Consider the following 24,595-nt stretch of genomic DNA (forward strand, 5'->3'; position numbering starts at 1 on the left):
GACAGCTGGAATCCAGCTCCTAGTCATCATCGACGCCTCCTGGACCTCGTGGCTGTAGAGTCAAGACACCAATCAACTGACCTGAAGCACCCGACATCTGTGGGCATTGGACTGTCTAAGTGACCCAGGCTGTGTCCCCTCTGCTTTCAGGTTCCTTCCATCCTCGATCCAGGCTTGGATCTCACCGGACACTTCTCCTCTTCACGGCAGCAGCACTTCTTTGCCAGCTTCCATTGAAAACACGACGCGATCCGACACCAAAAGACACCTATGCACCCAGCTTCCATGGGTGAGGTATCTCGAGTACTCCAGTGCTCCCGTGGGTGTTGGCCCTAGACACCTCTAAGTCCAAAAGGGTTTGCTCGTAGTCATCCTCTAAGTGTCCTTAAACTCAATTTCCAATCGCGACTTTCCCCATAGAAGTTAACGGCGATTCACGGCTGTGTTCTCACACTGCACATGTACCCCGTGGGTACCCTGTGTCACTACCTTGGGTGCTTCCTTGTGGTCCAAGCACTTCTACAGGCCCTAGACCTTGTGTCAAGTTCAGTCGTGGTTCTCATACCACTTTATTGGTATATGGTTTGGTAGATCCCTAGGGCCCAAACATGTATTTGTGTTTTTACTGTTGAATACTGACTTGTAACTTAAGTACTTCGAACTCCAGCCTCATAAAGAGACTAGAGGGGTGTGTTTTATCTTAAATACATATATTTTAAATATATACCTGGTGTGGTTGTCCTTTCATTTGGTCATTCAAGAGATTATAGACTGGTAAAACAAGCTGCTTTACATTCCTTCAAGACTTAGCCTGAAGGCTGCTCTCCATAGCTACCACTAGGATAGCTTTCAATACAGGTTGTCTTTAACCTATCACCATAAGGGGTTGTTTGGACTGATACCAGGTGCCCACTATAACTAGTGGACAGCATATATCAGGCCAACTTCTCACATTGGTGTGCAGTGTGTGGGATTCCAGCTTGCTATTGTTTTACCAGATGATCTGAATTGAATTGATCAACTGAAAACCACTAAAGGTACCTTAGGTACATATAATATCAAGCTTAGTATACAGTAAGTTCTACTGAACTTAGAGTTGTGTGTCAAGGGCTTAGCACACCCTTTCTACAACTCAAGAGAGTTTAGTAGGCCACACTAGTGTAGGTAGTGCAATACACCACACCACACTAGTAACGTCTAATCAGCCAGGAACCAGTGGGTCCCTGCCAGAAGCCAGTGGGCTTCTCCCTTATAATTACGAGGATCTCAACTTTGTTCAGCTTAGGGTCTTATGTTCCATTAGGAAGCTGAAGACAGGCAAAAGCCCAACCACCCAGCATCTCTTGCAGATACTCAGTCTGGATGATCTCTCAGGGCCTAGTGGGCCTGAAGGGGTAGGCAGAGTGGGTGGGGCAGCAGTTGAGGGTGGATCTGGGGGTGGAGCTAGTCTACCTCATCTGCAGGGACCTCTATTTCTTCTCACAGAGGGAGAGAAACCTCCCAGGAGAGGAGAGAGAGACTGCTGAAGTATGAGCAAGCTCAGTTTAACCTCAGAAAGCAGCAGATGTCCCTAGATAGGAAAGCCCTAGAGCTCCACAGAGCTATAAAAAAGGAGGGACTAGAGTCCCTTGGTGGTAGCAACTTCCCTAGAGATAAGGAGAGGTCTTATGACCATAGAAACCTAAGTACGATTGTCCCTCCCTACCAGAGTGGGGATGACATCCACAAAGGGATAACTGCATTGGAAAGGGCCTGTAAAGTACAGAGGGTCCCCAAGGGTAATAGGCAGCAATCTTATGGCTCTCCTTTGCAGACAAAGAGAGATAATCTCCTCACTGTAAGAGAAGAGGATGCTGATGATTACTAGGGGTGGGCGGAATTTGCGTAATCGCGTTACGCAAATCTCCGCGAAACGGTAAAAAATCTCCGCGAACACGCAGAAATTCCGCGAACACGCGGAATTGCTTGTTTGCGATGGTTTTCCCTGTTCACAATGGCTGTTTGCGTGCTCGGGGAGAAATATCTCGCGAACACGCATTTTGTGTACGCGAACAAGCAAAAAATTTCGCGAAGTTGCGGAACGCAGAATTTAGGGTAATTCCGCGTTCTCCGCGGAACGCGAAATTACCCAAATTCCGCAAATTCCGCGAGCGGAACGTAATTTGCCGCCCAGGCCTAATGATTACCAGGTCTTGAAAGGTGCACTGATAGATGGGATTGGCCTAACCACTGAACAATGCAGTTTAAAGTTCAGGGATACCCAAAAGGCACAACATCAAGACTGGGTGGACTTTGTTGACTGTGCTGCTAAGGCTCTGGAAGGTTGGTTATTGGGCAGTAAAGTGTGTGACTTCATAGGATTGTACATTCTGATAATGAGGGAGCAGATTCTTAATAACTGTCAAAATCAGCTGTTGCACCAGTACCTGGTAGACTCTAATCTGACCTCTCCCCAAGAATTGGGAAAGAAGGCAGACACATGGGTCAGAACCAGGGTGAGGCAGAAGGTACAGAACCAAGGTGGTGACCCAAAGAAGCAAGATTCTAAGAACTTCACAATGTCCCCAAAATCTTCTTCAGGTAGGGATTCACAATCCAACAAAGGAAAAGGCCAAAAGAAACCATGGTGCAAGGTCTGTAAGCAAAAGACACACTGGACCAGTGATTGCACAAAGTCCAAAGAGAATACTCCAGCCCCCACCAATGCCCCTAAGGCACCTGCTCCCCCTAGTGCAGTTACAATTGGTAGTGGGAATACACAGGCCAAGGCTAAAGTAGGGTTGACCCTGGGTACTGAGTTGGGCTCTGGCCTAGTCAGAGAAACCACTCAGGCTGTTCTTGTCTGTGATGGGGGCATGGATATGACCCCCTCTGTGAGTCCCAGTAACTTGGGCAAGTACAGGCAACAGCCTTTAATCAATGAAGTACAGGCTTTGGCATTCAGGGACACAGGAGCAAGTGTCACTATGGTTACACAAGATCTTGTGGATCTTGGGCAGATTATACTTGGTGAAATGTACCAAGTGACCAATGCTAGCAATGTCAGAACAGAACATTCTCTGGCAGTTGTTAACGTCTCCTGGGGAGGGGTAACTTACCTTAAGAAGGTTGTGGTGAGTGCGGACCTACCAGTCGAATGCTTGCTTGGCAATGATCTAGAGACTTCAGCTTGGGCAGAAGTAGAGCTCAGGACTCATGCAGAAATGCTGGGCATCCCTGCAGATGTGTTTGCTGTGACCAGGTCACAGGCCAACATGTCTGAAACTAAACAAGCCTTGGATTCTGGAATAATGGACCAAGTGCCATCCAAGAGGAGGAGCAGAAGGGTTAAGGCAGAGCCTTCCCCCCTGACTCTGAAGGAGGATCAGTCTCTTGAGGGAGATGATCACAGTCCTGAAGAAGGAACTGTCCCTGAGGAATTTGAGCCTGATCAGGTTGAGTTCTTGGGGACAGGGGGCCTTTCCTGGGCAGATCTGAGTCAGGAGCAGCAGAGCTGCCCCTCTCTTGAATCCCCCAGACAGCAAGCTGCTGCTGAGGCTGCTGGGAGTGCTAGTGGTACCCATAAGGTGTATTGGGATGATGGACTCCTGTACTCAGAGTGTAGAGACCCCAAGCCTGGTGCCACCAGGAGGTTGGTTATACCTCTGAAGTTCAGGGGCTTCCTATTGACCCTAGCCCATGATATCCCTTTAGCTGGTCACCTGGGCCAGAACAAGACTCGGGACAGACTTGTCCCTCACTTTCAGTGGCCGCACATATCTGAAGACACAAAGGAGCTTTGTCGCTCCTGGGTAACCTGCCAAGCCAGTGTCAAAGCAGGTAGCACTACAAAGGCCCCACTGATACCACTACCTGTGGTGGGGGTGCCCTTTGAAAGGGTAGGGATTGACATTGTTGGTCCCATGGATCCCCAAACAGCCTCTGGGCACAGATTTATCCTGGTGGTAGTGGATCATGCTACCAGGTACCCAGAAGCTATTCCCCTTAGGACCACTACAGCACCTGTGGTGGCAAGGGCCCTGTTGGGAATTTTCTCAAGAGTGGGGTTTCCTAAGGAGGTGGTATCAGACAGAGGTACCAACTTCATGTCTGGTTACGTAAGGGCAATGTGGAAGGAGTGTGGAGTGACTTATAAGTTCACCACACCCTATCACCCACAATGCAATGGTTTGGTTGAAAGATTCAACAAAACCTTAAAGGGCATGATTAAAGGGCTCCCATAAAAGCTTAGGTGAAGATGGGACATTCTCTTGCCCTGCCTTTTGTTTGCATACAGGGAGGTGCCACAAAAGGGGGTTGGCTACAGCCCCTTTGAACTGTTGTTTGGTCACCCTGTCAGGGGTCCATTGTTTTTATTGACGGAAGGTTGGGAGTTACCTCTCAAGCCCCCCAAGCAAGACATAGTGGACTATGCACTTGGTCTTTGCTCCAGGATGGCTGAGTACATGAAAAAGGCAACTAAAAACCTTGAGGCTAGCCAAGAACTGCAAAAAGCCTGGCATGACCAAAGGGTTGTACTGACTGTTTACCAGCCAGGACAGAAAGTGTGGGTGTTGGAGCCTGTGGCCCCAGCAGCTCTCCAAGACAAATGGAGTAGACCCCACACTATTGTTGAACAGAAGGGAGAGGTTACCTACTTAGTAGACCTAGGAACTCCCAGGAGTCCCCACAGGGTTCTCCATGTCAACAGGCTAAAGCCATATGTAGACAGGGCTGACATGGGCTTGCCCATGGCTACTGATGAGGGACAGGAGGAAGAGAGTCACCCACTCCCTGACCTCCTCTCACAGAACCCTGATGATGGGTCACTTGGTGTGGCCTTGGCAGGCAGCCTCACTGCCCAGCAGTAAACTGATTGCAGGCAGGTGCTCAATCAGTTCAGAAACATGTTTTCTCTGACTCCAAGTCAGACTACCTGGTGCACTCATGAAGTGGACACTGGGGACAGTCTGACTATTAAAAATAAGATTTATAGGCAACCTGACCATGTCAGGGACTGTATCAGGACAGAAGTCCAGAAAATGTTGGATTTTGGAATTATTGAACCCTCAGATAGCCCTTGGGCTAGCCCAGTGGTCCTTGTGCCAAAACCTCACACCAGTGGTGGGAAAAGAGAGATGAGGTTTTGTGTAGACTACCGGGGTCTCAATGCAGTCACTAGGACTGATGCCCATCCAATACCAAGGGCAGAGGAGCTTATAGATACTTTGGCCTCAGCCAAGTACCTTAGCACATTTGACTTGACAGCTGGCTACTGGCATATCAGACCAGCTGATGATGCAAAGCCAAAAACAGCATTTTCGACCCCAAGTGGGAACTACCAATTTGTGGTGATGTCCTTTGGTTTGAAGAATGCACCTGCCACTTTCCAAAGGTTGGTGACTACAGTTCTCACAGGTCTGGAAGCCTACAATGCAGCTTATCTAGATTATATTGCTGTCTTTAGCTCCACCTGGGAGGATCACCTGGTCCACCTAAGGAATGTTTTGGAGGCCCTGCAAAAGGCAGGCCTCACTATCAAGGCCACCAAGTGCCAGATAGGGCCGAGTCAGGTTGTGTACCTGGGCCACCTTGTAGGTGGAGGCCAGGTTCAACCACTGCAGAGCAAACTCCAGACCATCATGGACTGGGTTGCTCCAACCACCCAGACTCAGGTGAGAGCCTTCTTAGGCCTGACTGAATACTATAGGAGATTTGTCAAGGGGTATGAATCAATAGTGACACCCCTGAATGACTTAACTTCTAAGGAAATGCCCAAAAAGGTTCAGTGGACAACTAGCTGTCAAAAGGCATTTGATGACCTGAAGCAGGCCACATGCACTGCTCCCATTCTACAGAGTCCTGATTACTCCAAGAAGTTCATTGTCCAGCCAGATGCATCTGAATTGGGGGTAGAGGCTGTACTGCCACAACCGAATGATGAAGGTCAGGATCAGCCAGTAGCTTTCATAAGTATAAGGCTGACCCCTAGAGAGAAACGTTAGTCCGCCATTGAGAGGGAGGCCTTTGTGATTTGGGCTCTGAAGAAGTTGAGGCCATACTTGTTTGGTACTCACTTCCTTGTTCAGACAGTCCATAAGCCCCTCTTATGGCTAAAACAAACGAAGGGTGAACAACCCAAACTGCTTAGGTGGTCCATTTTCCTAAGGGGATGTACTTTACAGTGGAACATAGACCTGGGAGTAACCATGCCAATGCAGATGGACTCTCTAGGTATTTCCACTTAGAACATGAAGACTCAACTGGTCAAGGTTAGTTTAATCTCCTTGCGTTTGGGGGGGGGGGGGTTGTGTAGGAGAGTAGGATCTGCTTCCCATGGGTACCCCCACTTTTTGCTGGTGTTTCACTGTTTTCGACCTTAGTCTGGCTGTGGCCCTGCTAATCATGCTAAAATGGTTTCCATGTACATTAGGTACATTCCTAATTGTATTCTGGAGTGCCTTATAAGCCCCTAGTATATGGTATACTATGTACCTAGGGCATAGGTACCTCAGAGGCCTACCAGGGGCTGAAGCATGTATTATGCCACCCCTGGGAAGCACTCCAAAATGACACCAGAGGTCTGCTACTGCAGCCTGGGTAAGGTGGTGCATGCACCCCTTACTGTGGTATAGGCTACCTATATCACTACCATTGCACACAGATATAAAACTTAAAAGTCACTCCTATGGTAGGCCTTGACAATCCTGAAGGCAGGTGCAGCCTGACCATATACTCTTAAGTGCATAATAACCTCGCGGTAAAGGCTAACTTTGGACTGGCTGCACGGAAACATGTTGTGTTTGGTGTCAAACACTTTGGAATACTACCCCCTAACAGTTCTGGCTGATTAGGAGCAGCAGATACGCTATCTGCGCTCCGAAGAGGAAACCAGCGGCGAGGTCCTCGACAGAACTACACTACCCAGGAAGCACAGCGAGACATGCCGTACATAAGGCAGCGGCGAAGCTGGAAGCAGGAACAAGAACCCCATATCTAGGAAAACTCAAGGCACCCTTCTTCTCAGTAATCCCACTCCATTGGCAAACCCAAACACATGTGCTTAAACCATGCTCAGTAGTCATAATGTATGCAGGAGCTGCCTCTTCACCTTTGCGTACTGGAACAGTAACCTTCCCTCTCACTAAATTCTTAAAATCTTTACAACATTTCATAATGAAAGGTCAATTCTGAAATGTCATCAATACACAGAATGTTATGATTTTGCTTCGTATATGTCAAATTCCTGTTAGGCCAATTGAGTTCCAGTTATCATTTTTCACAATTTCTTGATCACAAATCCAAATTCAGTATTTAATTTTAGGGATCCAATCTCAGCATGGCACTGTACTTCACCAACCAATCACATAACGAAATGCACCAACCGAACAATCCCAATATGAAACACTATGACGCACAACATCACTCCTCGCAGCATCTCACACTCCCTTGCAATTTTTGTTCGTACTCACACAACTATAATTATCAACCTTTAAAACACCTTCTTGATTTCTCAACTAAAGAAGTAAAGTTTACCACACATTCAAGAATATTTTCAACAATCGCAAATGAAATCTCGACCAGCGTGTATTCACCCAAATCAATGCAGTTTCCCTCATTTGTGCAATCAGGTTCACCTAACATCTATCAATGTTAATCAGTCACTACAACTTAATAACTCTATGCCACTGGTGTAAATGCTAGTACTTCACATACCTCACATACCACAACTCAAATCTCTGCAAACAAGTTTTCAATTATTATGTTATCCAGCGATCTTTCAACTTGAACAAGTCTGAAATCTTCAAACACCTTTTCAACCACTTATCAACAATTTCTTCATACCGACGCATACCAATCAAACATTCAGCCTGAAAGCAAAGCACAATCACTGTCACAACATATTAATACTCACACCTTCAAAATTGCAACTGCTTTGGAGTACCAGCTTGCCAGATCTACAAGTTCTGGACATTGGATTCCGAATCGTCAATTTTAAATAATATTTCTTTATAATTTTAGCTCCATTCATGGTCTTAAACATTTCCTTTGATACCAGATCTTTGAGGGCAGAAATCTCACAAAATGTTTATAAATAGCTCCACTTTAAACTTACTTAGTGAACCTCCAATTTTTACCACTCTTCGTGTTGATGAATTTTTACCACTGTATTAGAATGGAGCACAACCCAAACACATGACTAAAATAAGCATTGTCTTCAACATTTGATGTTCAGTCAATAAATAACAGGTTCGATTAAGTTTTAGAAGTTTATTTTCTCTTCAAGAAATTAGACTGTATGTTTGTATTTTTATTCAGATTAGTCAAATAAATCAATTTACAAGAATATAAAGAACATTTGGTTAGAACAAGTATACAAATAATAGCGCGTTCCATAAAGAAACGAGGTTCTACTCTAATCTAAAGGAACAACCTATCCTAGCAAGAGCCCATAAAGAGTTCTTTTAGGAAAAGAACAAGTAAATGTTTGGCGCAAAAGACTAGCAACTATGAAAAAAATGAACTCCCCATAAAGATTACTTCTGGAAACTCAGTCTAGTTTCCTAACAGCTGCAGTAGCAACCATGAAAACTGGTAAATTGAATTAATCACAGCAGTAGCTATGATTGGCTTAAGATAGAAAGTCCCCTAACAAAGCATAAGGAAAACAAAGAAATCATCATTAGCAATAGCTTATGGGAATTTGGGTTAGCACACTAAAGTGCTAAGGGACACGGCAGGGTAGGGGTGCATAGAATGCCTTAACTCTTTAACTAGGAACACAACTATCTAGAAAGCACAAAACATGTTGCAAAAACAGGAGGTTATGTGATCTATAGCCAATGAGAAAGGATCTTCCAATGATCTGTCGTCCTCTTCTTTGATTCCCATGGTAAACATTAGGCCGTGGTAGAGATCGTGTAGTCGCGCTATGTATAATTCCATGAAGTGCCATAAAAACTCTGTTGCACTACGCAGAGTTTCAAGAGCTGGCAGATCTGCTCGCTATGCCTGCTTGCCAGATATTTTACCTCATAAGTAATGTGAAGTGCATTCTCGTGCAGGAAATCATGCGCAACCTGCACTGCGGGGTTCAGAATAAATCTTATCCTCTGCACACTCACAAATTCTAAGTGAAATTACACAAGTCAGTGTATACAAACAATGAAGAGAGTGATTCATACATTTTTACTTTTTTCTTTAATTCAAAACGCCCAGCCAACATGTGTTTCATCAATAGGAGTCGACCCCACAACTTCATCAGGCTAAAAATAATATGACAATGGTTGTCTCAAAAAATGTTCAAATGTAGACATATATGAACTGGTGGAAACATTTCACCATTAAGTGGAAACCCAAAACACATTGTGAATATCAATGGTATTTAGATTCAGTATATCCTCATGAGATCAACACTATCCATGCAGCAATATTTATTATATATCACTGGGTGACAACAACTTGTGCGGAACACCGCTCCAAAGTATCTACCAAATGTTGTGTTCTAAGATACGGTCTCTGACAATAGTGTATCCCTACATTCTAGTGAGAACTATATAGTGAACCAAAATAATTTGCTTCTTGAATCTCGGCTCATAATCCGTAGGTGGCAAAGCATCCAACACGTCAAGTCCTTACACCCCCTGTAATCACAGAGTATATGGTGGTCCATACCATGCAGTGTTGTAACAAAAGCACACATGGTAGGATACATTATCAAGAAGGTTCTCTACCTGTCAGGCTCTTTAGTTCCTAATAACTATGCCCTAAGCATGGGACTGAGAGTGCCCATTGTTAAGGGTCGTGCAACATTACTACTAACATCATGATTGTTCCTTCAAATTTTAAAATAATAAATATGAAGTGGTGACCCTCACCTCTCCACCGGTTCTACTTCTACTTCTGACCCGGCTGGTCATTATATAAATAGATACACTGTGTCCAGAGATTACCCAAATTCTATTTGTGGCAAACTCTGTGGCACGAATGACTATAGTTAATCAAATTGTTCTATGTACTAAATATGTCACGGACAACGTCATAGATATATTTTAAGTGAGCCCCTTCACCTCATCTTATCATAAGGAGCGATATATTCCTGATTATAGGTCGTTGAAAGACCAAAATTTTATGGCAAGACCGGAGGCTCCTATTATGCTTTCTTTTCTTGCTTTTATTCCAACAGCAGCAAGATAAACTAACATACCCAGAAGGCTTGGTGGAAAAACTACCAGCCAATGGAAAACGAAGAAACAAAATATTGTCCAATCATAGCTCAGCTCGTAATATAAGGTCTATCCTGACTGCGAACAGCCCTCTTTTTCTTGCTGCTCGCAGTCAAGATAAGTACCTTTTAATTCATTTCAACGAAAGTTATGTCTTATGCTATGGTTATGGTGTACCTTGTTTGAATGTTCTTTTGTGCGCAGCGACGTTTCATTGCTGCTTGCCTTCGCGCTCGCACGCGCGTATGCTCATTATTTATTCCTTTTAGCCCCCCCTCGTTTCTAACGACGCTTCATCTGCTCCGCGCGCGCCTCGCTTACCGGCCTTCATTTTTCCTCAAGCCGGTGGCGCAGCGCTTCGTTTCTCCTCACGACCCGACTGCTTCTCAGAATCGTTGTCACCACGCTACTTTCCGGTTCAACGCCCACTATTCACACGCCCCTTGTGGGAGGGGGTTTGTCCTCTTGTCACACGCCCACTTCATTTCCTTCAGTTTTAACCCTTTCCTTTCCAGATTTGTGTCCAGTTCTCTCTAGTATTTCATTATGTATGTTTCTGAGGAAAATAATGACAATGACGGGGAAGCATTTAAAGAGGATTTGAATACCTTTATTAATACCTCTGTGGAGCATGCTGTTGAGACCTCCATGAAACGTTTTTCCGAAACTATGGAGAATTCTATTTTAAGTTTAATGACCAAAACAATGGCCCATTCTGCGGGGAATAGCAGAAAACATAAGATGGTACTCTCTAAGGTTCCTTTGGCGTCTCAAGTGGTTGGTGAGTCTTCCTCACATACGACAGAGGACGTGGTTCCTCCCAGGCCTCCTTCCAAGGAGGGGTTAAAAAGTCCAGGTGGCAAACGTAAAGCCAAACTAAATAATCCAGAGGTACCACAGAAATTGGTCATTTCAACAATTTATGATACAGATGACGATATGGGTGACGCCACTGACCTTACTGATCTTTTTGAAATTGTGGACCCTTCGTCTTCCCCTCCTAAAAAATTGAAGTTAGATGCTTTTGCATCTGAACCAGTGCTTGACCCCGAAGGTACTCCTCTCTTCGATCCTGCTTCTATTAGACACCCTAATTCAACCGAATGGTTTCCCATTGAACACGTGGGGGAGTATATCACCGCAAGACTTCGTCTTCCACTAGACAAGACGGTTAGGGCTAAACTGAAGTCTGAGTGCCCGAAGCCTTCTCTCCCTTCCCATATCACTTCTACTCCCGCTGTAGATCAACCTCTCATTACTTTTTTCTCAAAATTTGGCAAAGATCCACGTAAAGGAGTGGATAAAGCATGGTCTTCCTGCCAAGACAAATTGCTCGATCTAGTGGGTCCCCTTGCACGTATTTTTGATATGGCAGAGGCAGCTCGCCTTGACGGCTCCGAGCTCAATCCGGAAGAAGTATCTTTGTGGGTCCAGCGAGCCTTTTGCCTTCTGGGCAATACCAACGCAGCCATGACTCATGAGCGCCGCAAGGGCCTCTTAATTAAATTGGATCCCAAATTGGCCAATCTTGCCCCTCTTGATCCTGGTGTCAAGGCCGATGGTCTTCTGTTCGGAGATTCGTTGGTGAGAGACTTGAGCAGGTTCGTCACCACCTTTGCCTCCCTGGATAAAGCACAGCAATCCATCAAGAAAGTCTTCCCATCTCGGGTTTTTGGCAGGGCCGGAAGAGGCAGGAGCCGCTCTACCGGCCGTGGTTTCCACTCCCAAGGCTCCCGTGGCTCCTTCAACTCGAATCAACAGGACTACAAGCCCCAGTTCTACCCCCAAAGAGGTCGGGGATACAGAGGCAGGGGCCAACGTGGCTTCCGCCACAACTCGTCCCAGCAAGGTAGGTGCAACAACCCCCGTTGGGGGACGTTTATCTCTTTTCCTTCACAGATGGCAGTCCCTCACTGCAGATCCTTGGGTTCTCAACACTGTCCAAGGTTATCGTATAGAGTTTTACGCTCCACCTTTTCAAGAAACTCTTCCCCCGCCGTTAGTGTTCTCCACAGAAATGTCCCTTCTGGTGTCCTCCGAAATACAAGTCCTTCTTTCCAAAAAAGCTATTCTAGCTTCCCCCTTCGATCCCTCAGGGTTTCTCAGTACTCTGTTTCTCGTTCAAAAGAAGAACAAAAAGATGAGACCTGTGATCAATCTCAAATATTTCAATCAGTTCGTGGTTTATCGCCACTTCAAAATGGAGACAATTCTACATTTACGAGACACTTTGCGTCAACACGATTGGATGATTCGTATCGATCTCCAAGACGCTTATCTAGCTGTTCCCATTCACGATTCCCACACGAAATTCCTCCAGTTTCAGTGGCAAGACGTCACCTATCGTTTTCGATCCCTGCCTTTCGGTCTTTCTTCAGCACCTTGGTGCTTCACAAAAGTGATGCGACCTGTAGTGGCTTATCTCAGATCTCTTGGGATCCGGCTCATCATTTATCTCGACGATATCCTTATCATGAATCTGGACAAACAGGCCTTATTGAACGATCTCAACATCACTCGTTCTCTATTACTCGATCTAGGCTTCCTCCTCAATTTGGAGAAGTCCTCTCTTATTCCGGCTCAGAGTATGGAGTTTCTGGGGTTTTGCATAGACTCCCCATCTGCTTCCCTTCTTCTTCCTCAGTCCAAGATCTCCAATATTCATGCGGAAATTTCTCAGGCGCTCCGCCGTCCATTAATATCTCTCAGATCCCTAGCAAGGATTGTCGGCCTTCTCTCGGCCTCCATTCAGGCAATCTTCCCGGGTCCCCTTCATTATCGGGCTCTTCAACGCCTAAAGATCAGACATATTCGGCAAGGCCTTGCATATTCCGATCAAGTAAAATTAGATCTCGAATCTCGTCAAGAACTTCATTGGTGGATGAACCATTTAGATGCTTGGAACGGTCGAACCATTTTCGCTTCCGCCCCAGATCTTGTATTAGAATCCGATGCAAGCCTGTCGGGTTGGGGCGCCCGTTGTGGACCAATATCGACTGGAGGTACATGGTCAAAAGAGGAGTCCAAATTGCACATCAACTGTTTAGAGATGCTTGCAGGCTCCTTTGCAATTCAGAGTCTGGCAAAGGACAAAGTAAGTTGTACCATCCTCCTTCGCATGGACAATGTTTCTGCGGTTCGCTATATAAACCATCTCGGTGGCACCAAGTCAAAGGTCCTGGCAGACCTAGCAAAGAGCCTTTGGGAATTCTGCCTATCCAACAATCTCTCGCTCTCTGCGGAGTATCTTCCAGGGGATCTCAACGCCGTCGCCGATTGGCATTCTCGCTATCTCCGGGATTCCAGCGATTGGAAGCTTCTTCCCTCCGTGTTTCTCTCCCTCTCTCGGTTGTGGGGTCCTTTCTCAATAGATCTCTTTGCTTCTCGACTGAATTCTCAGTTGCCCCGCTTTTACAGCTGGCGTCCGGACCCTCTGGCTCTGGCGACCGATGCCTTCCTTCAAGATTGGTCCCTCCACCTCAATTATGCGTTTCCTCCTTTCCTGTTAATCAACAGAGTCCTCTCGCAGGTACATCGCCGGATGACGTCTCTGGTAGTGGTAACTCCCTTCTGGCAGTCCCAGATTTGGTTTCCGTCTCTCCTAGAGTTGGCGGTGGACTTTCCCGTCCTTCTTCCCCCACTTCCCGATCTTCTCTCGGACCCCCTGGGCAATCCTCACCCTCTAATTGTCGACCAATCACTGGTGCTGTCCGCATGGAAAATTTCCAGCCTTCCTCTTCTGATCTCGTCATTTCGCAGGAGGCTTCAGTCTTCATTAGTCGTGCATGGGCCCCAGGCACCTCCAAGGCTTACAAATCCGCCTGGTCTCTTTGGTCAAGCTGGTGTCTTCAAAAATCAGTCGATCCCTTTTCAGCCTCTTTAAATTTTATTGTTAACTTCCTGGCTTCTGAGGCCAGTTCTGGCAAATCTTATCGTACTATTAATCTGTACAGATCCGCCATTTCTCTCAATCATGCCCATATCGATGGAAAACCTGCGGGAGCTCATCCCTTGATCTGCAGATTGCTGAGAGGAGTTCGTTTTTCAAAACCTCCGTTGGCTAAGTATTCTACTTTATGGGATGTTAATCTGGTTTTACAGTTGTTTTCTAATTGGCCTGATAACTCTGCTCTTTCTCTGAAAATGATTTCTGCCAAACTCACTATGTTGTTATGTTTACTTTCCATTAAAAGAGTATCTGATGTGAGGGCCATGGATGTCTCTTCTCGCCAATTCACTCCTACTGGTGTGCTGTTCCATATTCACAAACGCACAAAGACTAATTTAAATACTGTGTTCTATCCTTATTTTCCCTCCAATCCCAAGTTGTGTGTAGGTCAATGCCTAAGAGTTTATGAGAGTAAAACCTCTGATCTCAGGACTTCCTCCAGCTCCCAACTTCTGATTTCCTTCCGTAAACCCTTTCACCCTGTTTCTTCTGCCACTCTGGCCCGCTGGGTTCGTTGGGTCATGTCCCTGGCCGGTATTGACGTCTCCGTTTTTGGAGCTCATTCCACTAGGGGAGCCATGGCTTCTAAAGCCTTTTGGGCTGGCTCCCGTCTGGAGGACATCCTAAAATCAGCAGATTGGTCTAATGATACAGTGTTTCGTACATTTTATTGTAAACCTGTTGTTACTGCATCTTCTTTAGTGGTAGATATGCTTTAAACAAGCATAATAGGAGCCTCCGGTCTTGCCATAAAATGTAGATTTTCCTAATATATTATGACGGAAAGTCTTAATTTTATTAAAGACACGGAGGCGAGTATTATCCCGCCGCAACACTTCTAACAATTGTTCTCCCTCCCCACAGGCACTCCAGCGCTTCCACCAGCGTCATCCTGAGGTTTTCCCGGATCCTGCCAAGATCGCTTCTTTGGTTCCATCGCCTACCATGCTTGGATCCGAACTCCTCTCCGAGTCTCCTCTACTGCTCTTTGGAAAGGAAGTCTTCACGTGGACTCTATCTTTATGCATTTTGTTATCCGTTACTCCTTTATTTTTGTATTCTCTGTAATTGCTCGCACAAGAAAGAGGGCTGTTCGCAGTCAGGATAGACCTTATATTACGAGCTGAGCTATGATTGGACAATATTTTGTTTCTTCGTTTTCCATTGGCTGGTAGTTTTTCCACCAAGCCTTCTGGGTATGTTAGTTTATCTTGCTGCTGTTGGAATAAAAGCAAGAAAAGAAAGCATAATACTCGCCTCCGTGTCTTTAATAAAATTAAGACTTTCCGTCATAATATATTAGGAAAATCTACATTGCTGGTCATAAGGAACTTCATGTATGAAATCCCTGTTTGGGTAAAGTAAAGCACAACATTAGTAAAAGGGCCCCATGAGTACTATTGTCTCCACTATCAAAGATCCTCTAAACTAATATGACATACCTTGCAGCAAGTACGCTTCGTGTTAGGAATCCGCTCCGTATTCGCGCTCTGAACCGGAAGCGGGCAGACCCTGACTTGGATCTATTTAAGCTTCGTAGGCATTCTCAACCACTAGAGCGATGCCGTGCCGCGGTCCTGTTCATGGACCGGAAGCGGATGAAAAACGACCAATCGCCACATTCGGAAATCCAAATAATTTAACATATAATATAAAGATGCCGTTCTATGCTCCACAGCACTTGTGCATGTTCGATCTGGTCCTCATGTTTGGAGCCTCGTACCCTTATCCAAACGCAAAACTTTAAAATTAATTTATGTGTTCGTAGAAGGTTGATTATAGTCCCACACGTATATTATAGTTATTTATAGTTATTCTTAACAACTAGAGTGGTGCTGCACCGTGGTCCCGGTTATGGACCGGACACCGATGACACACATCCTATCGCCACATTCGGGAATCTCAACTATTTAAAAAATAAAGATACCGTTCTCTGCTCCACGGCATTCATGTATATTTCGATCCAGTCCCCATGTTTAGAGCCTCTTACCCTTATCCCAGTGAAAACGTTAAAATTATTTTATGTGTTCGTCTAAGGTTGATTATAGTCCCATGAGAACGTTATAGTTATTTATGTGTTTGTGTGTGGTTATATTATATTCTCATCAAGGAAAGCACATGGCAAAAAGGGCATGTAAGCCATATGTAAATTGATATAAATGTATATTTCATACGAATCATTGTTTCCCGCCAAATCACATTCGTAATTAGTACCACATTGTAGCTGACACCATTAATGATCATTATTTTGTTAATAAATCATGTTTCTCTGAGAAATTGAGTGCAAGCGACTGCATCTGCAAGCGACTGCATCTCATTTAGATGCTTGTCCCAGTTTCATATGAACAATATACATTTCAAAGTTTTTTATTTTTTCCTTCCTTCTTTACTTTTCGTCCTGTTTCTTCTCTTCCTCCTACCCAGCACCATGACAGAGCAGGGGAGTGTAAGCACCTGGCCTCGAACCAGCACCACTAGCCGCAGCTGCCTACATTTCGGTAGGCCGCGCCTTGAAGGGGTGCAGCTCTATGCCATTTTCTTAGAGGTGGAGGTGGCTGAGCTTGTTTTTTATGTGCAATGCCACCTCCCTTCCAGCCTGGCAGCAGGTCGACCTGCCAGTAGGTATGACCTCTGAGAGTATAGGCAGCACTGGGAGAGTATGCGCCGGGCTATGCGCTGCTGCTCTGGGGTCCAGCCTATCCAACAACAGCTTACGCTGTATCAAGGATGTCGGTGGGCCGACATCCTGGATAGGTACCAGGATCTGCTTGACCTGTTGGGTGTGGAGGTTGCGGGGCTCAGTGTGTAATTTATTTGTTGTGTTCTAATTATGCTAACATGTTTTCCCAAATAGCAAGCATGCTGCCCACACTCAGGTAAGTTTAGTTTATGTTACAAATATTATGTGATCATCATCTAGAATAGACATGCTCTCAGTGGTGCTACCTAATCATACTTGTTTGCGCTCACTTGGGCTTAATCAAGCTAAGACTCCTCTGTCCTGTCCCTAAGATAGTGATAGTTATTAGTATTAATGAAATTGTACATTCTTTATGTGCCTTTATTTTTTGTAGCTCATACAGTCCCAACCCCAAGCAGTTTCCCAGTGATGTGTAATATGCATGCATCTATGCATTGAAAACAAATGAAGACTGAGTTGGCCCATCAAAGGGGGTTGAGACTGAGAGATTGAGAATGAGATGAGAAGCGAAGATCATTTGCTGCAATTTATTAGTAAGTCTGAAATGTAGTTTAGGAAATTTGGAACAGGGTTAGGATTAGGAAATTAGAAATAGGCCCACAATACGAGTAGTACTATAGGAAATCTGATTTAGAAAAGTTCAATTTACTATGTTTGCATTTCCCTTTCAAAATATTATTGTAGAGATTATTATTAATTGTACAACTAATCTTATTTAATTTCATTAATTTCTTACATTAGCATCCAGTGGCAAGAAGAGGGTTGGACTTGGATCCAGTGAGGCGGGCCAGGGAGCTGAAGGAGCCACTGCTTCCACAAGTGCTTCAGTAGATGGCTCTGCTGGCCTCAGTAAGTCCTCCTGTTGTTAATATTATTATTTCCCTACCTTTTACCATTCCACATTTAGAATAGGGGTGGGCGGAATTTGCGAAATCCACTTTCGCAAATTATCGCGAAAATGTTTAAAATTATCGCAAACAAGCGGAAATATCGCAAAGATGCAGAAGTTTTTTTCCCGCATGTTCGCGAGATTTTCTGCATGGTTGCGGGTCGCCAATTTACCCATGTGGTTGCTCGCGGGCGCGGCCATCTTGTTTTGAGTTGTCTCGCGGTGCATGATCGCGAGAAGAAAGACGTGATCGCGCGACGCATGACGTCACTGCGGGCGCGAACTGTCACGATATAGCGCAAATGGCTAAAAACAATACAACATCTCATGGAGAACGCGACTGGATCAAGAAAACTTGTCGGCGAACGCAGGGATTCAGGTAAGGCGATCGCGGGCGCGCGAGAATGTATTATTTTACAGCACGAGCAAGAAACAAATTATCGCCAAGCTGCGGAAAGCGGAAATTTTGACATTTTCGCGCACTCCGCGGAACGCGAAAATGTCAAATTATCGCAATTTCCGCGAACGGAACGAAATTTTCGCCCAGGCCTAATTTAGAATTATCATTCCTTTTGCTGTGCCAGTCTCCTAATTTTTTTCAATTCCTCTTCGTTCTATTTGTTTGTTTGTAGTGGTGAGCGGTGAACTCCGTTCCGCTGGCGGAGTTTGCAGAGTTTGCCCATTCCACGCAACACTTGGAGCTCAAAGTTCAGCAATAATTTCTCTGACCGCAGCGTAGCGGAGTTTACCAGCTCCTCCATGTATTTATATATATCCCTATTAAGATGGCTGGAGTGCTCTGCTGATATTGGCTTGCAGTCCTTCTTCTGTCTCCATGGTGCTCTGCCTGCCTTCAGTAAATCTGAAGTGGAAGAAATCCTCATAGCTTCCTGTGATGCTGAGCACTGACCGACCTCCTGTCCTGTGCAAGGGACAAAGAGGGTGGTCTGTGGCATTATCCCCGCCTCCCAGAGCCCTTGCACAGGCACATCTGCTCTGTGCATTCTTGCACTGGGAGCTGGTGCAGCCTCCTCCTTGCGCACCAGCCAGCATTTCCATTTATAATAAATAAAGGCTGCGGAAGAGACTGTGATTAGACTAGTGCACTGCTGAATAGAGCTCTGGGACAGAGAAGCGGGTCTGGGGAAGGAACAGAGAGTAAACCTAGACACATTTTCATAGTGCCTTCAAGAGCAGGACTCCCATGAACATTGAAGGATTGCAAAGCATGCTGTCCACACCCTAAATACACATCCAGAGCATGCATTGGATAAAGCCCTCATCACCAAACTGACTCCTTGCCCCTCTCATTTAATATAGCCCTTGCACACAGCGGTGCACCTTCTACAGCGACATTCCAACAGTTCATAAAGTCCTGGACATCTATACTGGATTTAAGCCCAGAAAGGTACTTCGAGCTACCATAGAATCGAACCAAGAACCAAGGTGCGTCCCAAAGTGCGTCCCTTCATGGTCCCCTCCATCTGATGGCAGCTCAGAAGCTGGTGCCGCACTGCTGGGCAAACTGCACTACTCCCAGTGCAGGGATAATCAGTCCCCTGGGAGCCACGGGGATCATCCAGAAACGTCAAGCCCAAGTGACTGTGTTGTGTGACCACAAAGAGCTGTAGAAGAGGCTGACCATGGAGAAGTGGATTGATGACCGGCTGGATGAGCTGTACCTGGGCAGGGTGATTGATGGACTATTACCCCCTTTCACTGGGCTATGCATGCCTTTATCACTGTCAGGTGTAGCACAAAAATGACATCAGGCACCAACAGACAGCCAATAACGTGACCGGCTTGCCCCTTTGCTCCACTGTCAGAGCACACAAAGCACGAGCGCATTGACTGCGGATGCGAAGAAGAACCACAGTTCCCGTCATCCACCGGCGCTGTCAGAGGCACGTGATGACGCGACACGGAACAGGATATTAGGGGAAGGCACCTTCACAAAGACGCCGATTATTCTGAGGTGCCCGAGATGCAAAGTACGGTCAGTGTAAGGGTGCGATCCCACACCAACATTGGATCTTTTGCTGTGTCTTTTGTGCTTGAGTGCGTCGGAGCGAATTCCAGCGGTCTCATGCGGGAGGTGAGGTTGAATGCTTGGTGAACCCTGCGCAAGGGCATTACGAATTGGGCATTATTGACTCTCTCACTTTGAGCGCTTGTTTTTTCTTGATGAGGCTTACAGAATGTAAAGTCTGACAATCTACTACGTTTTGATCTATGATGTGGGCTTCTATCTTGATGGGAGTCCAACCCTCCATGAATAACAGATTGGCTAACAAACTATAGGATATTTATTGGCGATCTGAATCTCTGTGCTTACGCTTTGCCTGCAACAAAATTTGGCTTATGGTTGTTGTATTCTAGGTTGAGGGGTCCGGTAAGGGCAAGCACGTTCTATGATAAAGGTGTGAGTAGTGTAATCAGGATCATTATTAGAACAGAGGGTTTATATTTTTATGCTTGAAGAAACTTTTTGCTAACTATACCCATTACTTCAATAGAATATGAATGTGCTGTTACCTTGTACTTAACTCTCACATCTCGCCCAACAGAAAGCCATCCGTATTTTTCTTTACAGGTAGATTGAGTTCCCACTACCTAACATCCTTTTAGTAACAAAAGGTCTAGACATTGAATTGCATGGTGATATTGTTTTTCTCTCTTTTTCTCTGTTCTCAGGTCTCCCTCCCCGCTGTTCCTACCCTTTCCTTCCCTCGCTTGACCATCTTACCAGCCCGAGGGGATTAATACTATCCGGACGTGGGGCAGTCAAGAGGTGGACCCTTTTTAAGCTTCGATCCAATCCTGAGGATAACCTGGTGTCCTTTGATAGACTACTGTTTATGGTTGAGGAGTAAGGCAAGTGGAAGGGCAAGGACTGGAAGCCATAGAATCTAAAGAGGGATGCAAGAGCCACATTTACTTTCTATTTGCACTGCCTTCATCCCCCCTGACACCTGATGTAGCAAGGGCAGTCTGGGGATACAGAAGAACAAATCAGGGGTAGTGGGCAGTGAGAAATACATCCACTTTCTACTTTATTCATGTAATAACTATAGTTGTATCTACTCAAACATGGCTGCCGTGCTTGAGAGACTCAGTTCTTCTTCTCTGTCTTTGATCACTGTAACCCGTTCTTGTTTACCAGTGGTACTTCCCTATAGTGACACCACTCAGCAGCCTCTCACCCCACCGGTCCCCTCTGCAACATTGTGACTCTACAGGCCTCAGCACTGTCTTCACTAATTGCCTGGAGTATCCTCTTGGAGTCCACCCCTCTTAGTCCTATAACAGCACATTATCACCTCCTAGCTACAGGTGAATGGAACTCAGTGGAATCGCGAGAAGTTTTATTTAACTCTGCCGAATTACACAGAGTACACAGAGTACAACTCCGCGAGCTCCGCCCACCCCTATTTGTTTCCCAAATTCTTCTTATCCCTGCATTATCCTATTTACTTATTTTCTATATTTCAAGTTACTGTACTTGACATCAAACTGCCTGTACTAGTTGTCTGTTCTGTAGCTTCTTTTCTCAGTAAGCTTTTCTTCTACCCTTATATATCTTGTGGACTGATGGCACTGTAAGACTCAGGAAACCCATGTTAGGTCAGGTACTCTCCTGTGAAGATAGCATGCCTAAATAACGTATTGTACGCATGTTTGTTTTTGTTGAGAAGGCTTTCTTTTATTGCTCATGCTCAAACAGTAAAACAAAAGAGTGGCCATTGTCATTGTGGACCCCCCAATGTTGTACTTGTATTATTATAATAGTATACCAAGAGTGGATGACAGTTCAGCATGGCTGGAAGTTTGAGGATGGCTTCATTGCATTTGCCTTATGTCCTTCGTTGATCAATTATTCCTTCACTTCATTGCACTTCATTGACTCTGATTAATCATAGTTCTGCCCTTCCATTACAAAATGTTTTTGGTTGGCTTGACTACCTGGCTTTTTAAATATTGCCAACCAACAAAATGCCAACTTGATATTTTGATTGAAGATACTGGAAGCAAACTTAAGTGATATATTGTGGTTGTATTGCGCTAAAAAAATAATAATAGGGGAGACATGTCTGGTAGGCCTGGGCGGTAAATTCCATTCCGCTTGCAGAATTTGAGGAATTTGGGTAATTTCGTGCTCCATGGAGAACGCGGAATTGCCCAAAATTCTGCGATCCACGGCTTCCTGAATTTCTTGCTTGTTTGTGCTTTAAAAATGCGTGTTTGTGATCTATTTCCCCCTGAGCACGCAAATAGCGTTCGTGAACAGGAAAAAAGCGTCGTGAATGGGCGGAACAAGCAATTCCGCGTCTTCCCGGAATTTCTGCGTGCTTGCGGAGATTTTTTACCGTTTCGCTGAGCTTTGCGTAGCGCGACTACGCAAATTCCGCCCACCGCTAGTATCTGGCATCTAAAATGTGTAATGTTGTTTCTAGCCACACAGAACACCAGTGCAGAGCCGGCAGTGAGGGCACCAGTCAAGCTGATGTGGCAGTGGCAGTTGAGGGGGGTCCCAGCAGCTGCAGGAACGGAATGGTAAGTCACATTGCTTGCTGATTGACAATAAGTAATACATACTCACTGCAAGAGTGTTGACTAGTGAAAACCCCGTTTTAATAGATATAGCTGGAGTTGGGTAGTTAATGTCCTCTTCTATCTGGAACTCAGCAGACAAAGGTTGATAATGAAGATTAACAACAATGGGTTGATAGAAAAGGGAAAAAGGATGGGAGGAGCAAGGATGGGTGAAATGTAATATGAGTGAAAAGATGCGTGGGTGAATATGTGGGTGAAAGGATGCATATCGGTGGGTGATACAATGCATGGGTGGGTGAAGGATGGATGAAAGGGTATATGCTGTGAAGGATGGATAAAAAGGATGTGTGCCTGGGTATGGGAAAGGAATGCTTGGGTGGGTTAAAGCAGGATGGGTGAATGGGTGAAAGGATGTATGGGTGGGAAAATTGATGTTGGTGAAAGTTGCGTTGAGAGCAATTTTTGGATGGGTGGATATGTGGATCAATGGTTTTCAATGGTGAAAGACTGGATGATAGAATGTATGACAAGCTTAAATGGTGTGTATCCAAGCCAAGGGTGAGGAATACTAAACAATGAAATGATGAATGGATAATTGTTTGGATGAAGAAACAAGGGCGCTCTTCTGGATAGAGGCTCACCAACTTCACTTGCAATAGTTTTAGCAATGCTTTGATTCAAAGGGTTGGGGTTATATTTCTGTCTACTCCATTAACTCACAGTATTTTGTTAAGTAAGGCAGATATTTGAATCTCACCCATCACACATCACCAATCATCACTTCCCTCCCTACCCATGCAGTGCTGGCTGTGCAATGTCCATCGGCTTGAGTTAATGTAGCATGTACAATGTTTTCAATGCATTGCAATGCGTAAAGAATGCGTGTTTCCTTTCCCTCCCAGTGCCCACTCAGTCACTTCCTACTAGTGCTTCACTCCTTTATTCTTCCCCAAATTCTGCCCACCAGCCTTCCTAATAATTGGAAAATACATTATGTGCATGTGACACATTTTTCTAGCCAAGTGATATATTTCATCATGGCTTCCATAACGGATTTACGCCTGTTCAAATTCTTCCCTTTCAACATTGTCAACTAAAGTGACTCAGTAGCCAAAACTTTGGCACATGATGATGATCAGTAAAACGTCTACTTACCCAGCCTAATCCCGCTAGCTTACCCAGCAGTAGAGTATTTACATTTCCTTCCCTTACTGCCAAGCAAATGTATTTGTTGGAAAAATAAATTAGAAAGTGTGGTGGAGGGTAAGGCCAGGAAGTAAAGTGGAACTGAGTAACTGCCTTGACTTTTGCGAATGGGATAGTCTGTGATATGTCAAATACAATCTATATCCTGTTTCTTAATCCTTTCCCTGTACTGCAGTGCATCTCTTTTCCCACCATCTACTTATGGATGTCCACATGATTGATACATGACGTGTATCGATATTCATCTGCCGTGTAGTCAGCTTAAGCTTGAAAGGCATTATGCAGGAGATCAGCGCCATTGAAATAAGATAGGTGTAAATTACAGCTGACAGACAGTAGCAACGATTGGCTAGTAATGAGAACAACTAGGGTGCAGCTAAGCTAGCATGCCTCTATTAATTTAGCACAAGAGATAGAATACATATACTCCATGTTGTAAAATGTCTTACTTATTAATGGGAGGCAATGGTGGTGACTCAAATCACATCAAAATGACTCAAGTGGACCAGCAATGTACTGCTGCTGTGCCACCCACTTCAGAATTTTAAACACATTTTTTGTACAGAGCATTGTTTATAATTTCCCTTTTTTCTTTCTAGCTTCTCCAGCTGTCAGTGGTCATCCAAATTGGCAGGATGTAGCAGCTCGGCTGTGGCAGCAGAAGCTGAAGTCTAATTGTGATGCATACCAGCAGCTGGTGGCACAGGAAGAGGAGGAGGAGTAAGCCGCTGCCCAAGGCCCCAGCGCCTCCATGCTCTCAAGACCTACACCACAGTCCACTGGCAGCCGCCTACCAGCATTCCATCACTGCTGCCCCCCTCTATTTCTAACCACAACTTCCCCAGCATTATGTACAGGCTGGATTGCATCAAAGCCAGACAAATCACAATGGAGGGGCACCATCAAAAGCTCCTGGCCCACCGTTAGTGCACTCTGCTGCCCCTTTTTTTAGGACTGGGCGGTAAATTGCGTTCTGCTCGCAGAATTTGCGGAATTTGGGTAATTTCGCGTTCCGCGTAGAATGCAGATTTGCCCAAAATTCTGCGTTCCGCGGCTTTGCAGAACTGTTTGCTTGTTCGCACTCAACAAAA

The 24,595-nt window shown here is 45.2% G+C and overlaps 1 protein-coding gene across 1 annotated transcript; it reads left to right on the top strand.

Annotated features, from left to right (window-relative positions):
- Window positions 1–10,853: 10,853 nt before the first annotated feature.
- On the top strand, window positions 10,854–24,228 carry LOC146830903 (uncharacterized). Its single transcript, XM_085603815.1, has 3 exons — window positions 10,854–13,734; window positions 17,597–17,704; window positions 24,104–24,228. Exons 1-3 carry the CDS (start codon window positions 10,854–10,856, stop codon window positions 24,226–24,228), a joined length of 3,114 nt encoding a protein of 1,037 aa, XP_085459941.1.
- The last annotated feature ends 367 nt before the right edge of the window (window positions 24,229–24,595 follow it).

Source organism: Triturus cristatus, chromosome 5_1, assembly GCF_964204655.1.
Source record: "Triturus cristatus chromosome 5_1, aTriCri1.1, whole genome shotgun sequence".
Taxonomy (NCBI): domain Eukaryota; kingdom Metazoa; phylum Chordata; class Amphibia; order Caudata; family Salamandridae; genus Triturus; species Triturus cristatus.

What these genes read in the sequence shown, in the direction of transcription:
- LOC146830903 (XM_085603815.1), top strand. Translation starts at nt 10,854, where the DNA reads ATGAAACGTTTTTCCGAAACTATGGAGAATTCTATTTTAAGTTTAATG. An exon ending in TCAACAGAGTCCTCTCGCAG is followed by an intron (nt 13,735 to 17,596) that starts GTACATCGCCGG and finishes TTCTTACATTAG; the next exon opens with CATCCAGTGGCAAGAAGAGG. An exon ending in AGATGGCTCTGCTGGCCTCA is followed by an intron (nt 17,705 to 24,103) that starts GTAAGTCCTCCT and finishes TTTTCTTTCTAG; the next exon opens with CTTCTCCAGCTGTCAGTGGT.